At 36.9% G+C, this 3,876-nt stretch overlaps 1 protein-coding gene across 1 annotated transcript in view; it reads right to left on the minus strand.

Annotated features, from left to right (window-relative positions):
• The window catches only part of LOC110459029 (sodium- and chloride-dependent glycine transporter 2-like), a 35,588-nt gene extending 33,391 nt beyond the window's left edge, over positions 1-2,197 (minus strand). The window contains exon 1 of the mRNA XM_021511058.1: positions 1,682-2,197. Coding sequence (XP_021366733.1) covers positions 1,682-1,865 — 184 coding nt within the window. The 5' untranslated portion in view covers positions 1,866-2,197. The remainder of the gene's footprint in view (positions 1-1,681) is intronic.
• Positions 2,198-3,876: the final 1,679 nt, after the last annotated feature.

The following is a 3,876-nucleotide window of genomic DNA, read 5'->3' on the forward strand; positions in this document are numbered from 1 at the left end:
AATGTATAAACATGCGTGGTTGTACAGAGGGATACAAGTATCATAGTAAAGGTGTACTGCAGTTACATATAATACATGTAGTCACTAATGATATTCGATGATAAGTTTCCGAACAGATCTAAATCATGGCCTATCACTTGCGGAGTCATTTCAGGCTATAACAATTTCTGCTCAGATTTATGGATTACAATAAATGTTGTTTAATTGAATATTTTAATCGTGTTCTTGAAGATGGGGAAAAATGCCAACATCTTCCGCGAAATGGCCGCTGCAGACTGGCTTCTGATAAGTCGAAATGTCTGCATTGTCCAATGTCCCTTTGTAAAAGTGTGCCGTAACTACGAACGACTACTGCCATCTGCGTTGATTTTTTTTTTAAACAAAATATCCGTGTTAGGTCGGGTCCTGATTGGTTGACATTAAGATATTGACCGATGTTATAGATTTGGTATGTAGATGTATTATGTAGGCTTGTCAACGGTTAGCCGGTTATCCGGTTACTCGAGCGAAAGACCACGAACCGGTTATCAAAATCCTTAACCAAAAAGTCGGACATTTACGTACCCCTTTTGGGAGCCCCATGTTTCCCTAAGACCTACAAACTATCTGCATTTGTATCAGTGTTCAGGGATTACTGTACTGACAAAGGGATGTCGCCAACACCATAAAAATTCTGAACAAATTTTAAAGGGAAGCCTGAATACAGAGCTGTGATATATCAAATTTCTGAGATAGAACGCGCCTTTGTATGCGAGATGTAAAGATACTCTGAAGAGTACACACTTGATTAGCAAGCCCGTCCTCAATATCAACATTCCATCTTACTCAGTAATAACATACATTTTCTGAAGTAATTTACTGGTCTTTCCTAATTATTTTTACAAAAGTAGCTTATCACATGAAGTCATTTTGTCACAGTTGTTCGCAACACTGAAGTACGAATTCAAAGTTACAGGATTTTCTGTATAGATCAGATATCTTCTACTTAAAACGGCCCTTTTTCTATGTCCAAGTTAGATGCGTAAACATAAAATGTCAAATGAAAACAAAACGTGCTTTCAGATAATGCGCGTTCCAACAATCAGCATTAAATATTAAGCAATGAACAATTTTCAGAGAAATCCGACATATTGAAACAAAGTTTCATAGAACAAAAACAAACTTCGAGATAACGCGCGCTCGTCAAATCTTCGCTTAAAAACATATGTATGAACAGATGTCAGTAAAATTACGTAGAAATATTTGCATTTGCTCTGCATCCTTCCATTGCAATGCATTGAAAAGGCAAATGTTACGAGACTATATCAACATTTGTTATTATAATGCATCACTCTCTATTGTGACGGTACCAATTTAATTGGTGTTCAAAGAACTGTTCGAAATAACTAAATAAACCGTAACTACTCTATCAAAATGCAAATATAGATAATAAATATTTTAGAAAATATTATTATGGTCCTATAACAGACATATATTGCTGACAAACTTCCATAAATCCCTGCAAGACTTTATTAAGTTTGTTATCAATAGCAATGTGTGTTATAGGACCATAACAACATTTGCTAAAGCAATCATTGCTTAAATAAACTACAAAATGGCCACACATAAATGCGATATTTAAATTCAAATAACAATTATATACAATAATTTATTTAAAATCAATTATGTAAACATAACCAACCTCCGCCATTCCTCATACATAGGTATGGAAATCTCCAGACGTTCCCTAGCCCGATAGTATTGCCAATCAGAGCTAACATATATTCAATTTTCCGACTGAAAACTTCCCTGTTTGGTGAAGCATGACTGGTTTCCACACAGGGTTCCAATAGTCCCATTTCCACTATCTCCTCCATGTCAGCCATCTGTGACACTGCAGACGCTGCTCGTCTCGGATTTGTGTCAGTGTAAATGACAGACACTATTATGTCGTTAGAGAAATTAAATGAATGTAATTTTAAGTCACTTTATTAATTGAACAGATGACGACGAATACACCGATCCACCGCAGACACGCTTGACCAATCAGTCAGGCTGATTTTATCACGTGATATCTCCCTCGCGCAGATCGCCTCCGGGTCGGACAAACAAATGCAGACGACGCCATTTCCCATAGGCTACAGTGTTAATTTTGTGTTCGGTTTGAAGCGTTATACACCGTAAAACCTCACCATGGTAAATCACTGTAACCATGGAATGTGCCATACGGACACCCGAAGTCATTTCCTTTAATATGAAATAGGCACTGCACCGCCTGCAGCGCCCAAGCTAAGAACTTTACAATAGGTTAACAAAACGAACATAATCCCTCCTTAGGACATACGTGCGCTGAATATTCTTCCATGAAAAAGAAAAGAAGGGTAGTTTAAAAAAATGTATTTTAACTAAGAAAACCAATCAGATATTCCATGAAGGCCTTTTTGTTGTTATATCACTTATTTACTATTATTTTAACACTCTTGTCAATATATTGCCTGATTCATTTAGGGCAAATTTTTCTCAAAACAAAATTAAAGAAATATGATCTACTGTGCATAGAAAATATTTATTTACAAGGCAAAGTATTGCAAGGCTATCCATATATATAGACCCCCATGGCCACCGGTAAGAATTTCTATACANAACTACTGCCATCTGCGTTGATTTTTTTTTTAACAAAATGTCCGTGTTAGGTCGGGTCCTGATTGGTTGATATTAAGATATTGACCGATGTTATAGATTTGATATGTAGATGTATTATGTANGTACTTCGAGATAAATGCGATATTTAAATTAGGAATAACAATTATATACAATAATTTATTTAAAATCAAGTATGTAAACATAACCAACCTCCGCCATTCCTCATACATAGGTATGGAAATCTCCAGACGTTCCCTAGCCCGATAGTATTGCCAATCAGAGCTAACATATATTCAATTTTCCGACTGAAAACTTCCCTGTTTGGTGAAGCATGACTGGTTTCCACACAGGGTTCCAATAGTCCCATTTCCACTATCTCCTCCATGTCAGCCATCTGTGACACTGCAGACGCTGCTCGTCTCGGATTTGTGTCAGTGTAAATGACAGACACTATTATGTCGTTAGAGAAATTAAATGAATGTAATTTTAAGTCACTTTATTAATTGAACAGATGACGACGAATACACCGATCCACCGCAGACACGCTTGACCAATCAGTCAGGCTGATTTTATCACGTGATATCTCCCTCGCGCAGATCGCCTCCGGGTCGGACAAACAAATGCAGACGACGCCATTTCCCATAGGCTACAGTGTTAATTTTGTGTTCGGTTTGAAGCGTTATACACCGTAAAACCTCACCATGGTAAATCACTGTAACCATGGAATGTGCCATACGGACACCCGAAGTCATTTCCTTTAATATGAAATAGGCACTGCACCGCCTGCAGCGCCCAAGCTAAGAACTTTACAATAGGTTAACAAAACGAACATAATCCCTCCTTAGGACATACGTGCGCTGAATATTCTTCCATGAAAAAGAAAAGAAGGGTAGTTTAAAAAAATGTATTTTAACTAAGAAAACCAATCAGATATTCCATGAAGGCCTTTTTGTTGTTATATCACTTATTTACTATTATTTTAACACTCTTGTCAATATATTGCCTGATTCATTAAGGGCAATTTTTTCTCAAAACAAAATTAAAGAAATATGATCTACTGTGCATAGAAAATATTTATTTACAAGGCAAAGTATTGCAAGGCTATCCATATATATAGACCCCCATGGCCACCGGTAAGAATTTCTATGCACAAACAGTACACTTATGTCAGGAAGCATATAGGTCACAGTGAGTTCATAGTGACCTACTTCATCCGGCATTCCAAGATGTCCTTGGTTACCAAATCTGGTTACT

This window comes from Mizuhopecten yessoensis, unplaced genomic scaffold, assembly GCF_002113885.1.
Source record: "Mizuhopecten yessoensis strain PY_sf001 unplaced genomic scaffold, ASM211388v2 scaffold9935, whole genome shotgun sequence".
NCBI classification, from domain to species: Eukaryota; Metazoa; Mollusca; class Bivalvia; order Pectinida; family Pectinidae; genus Mizuhopecten; species Mizuhopecten yessoensis.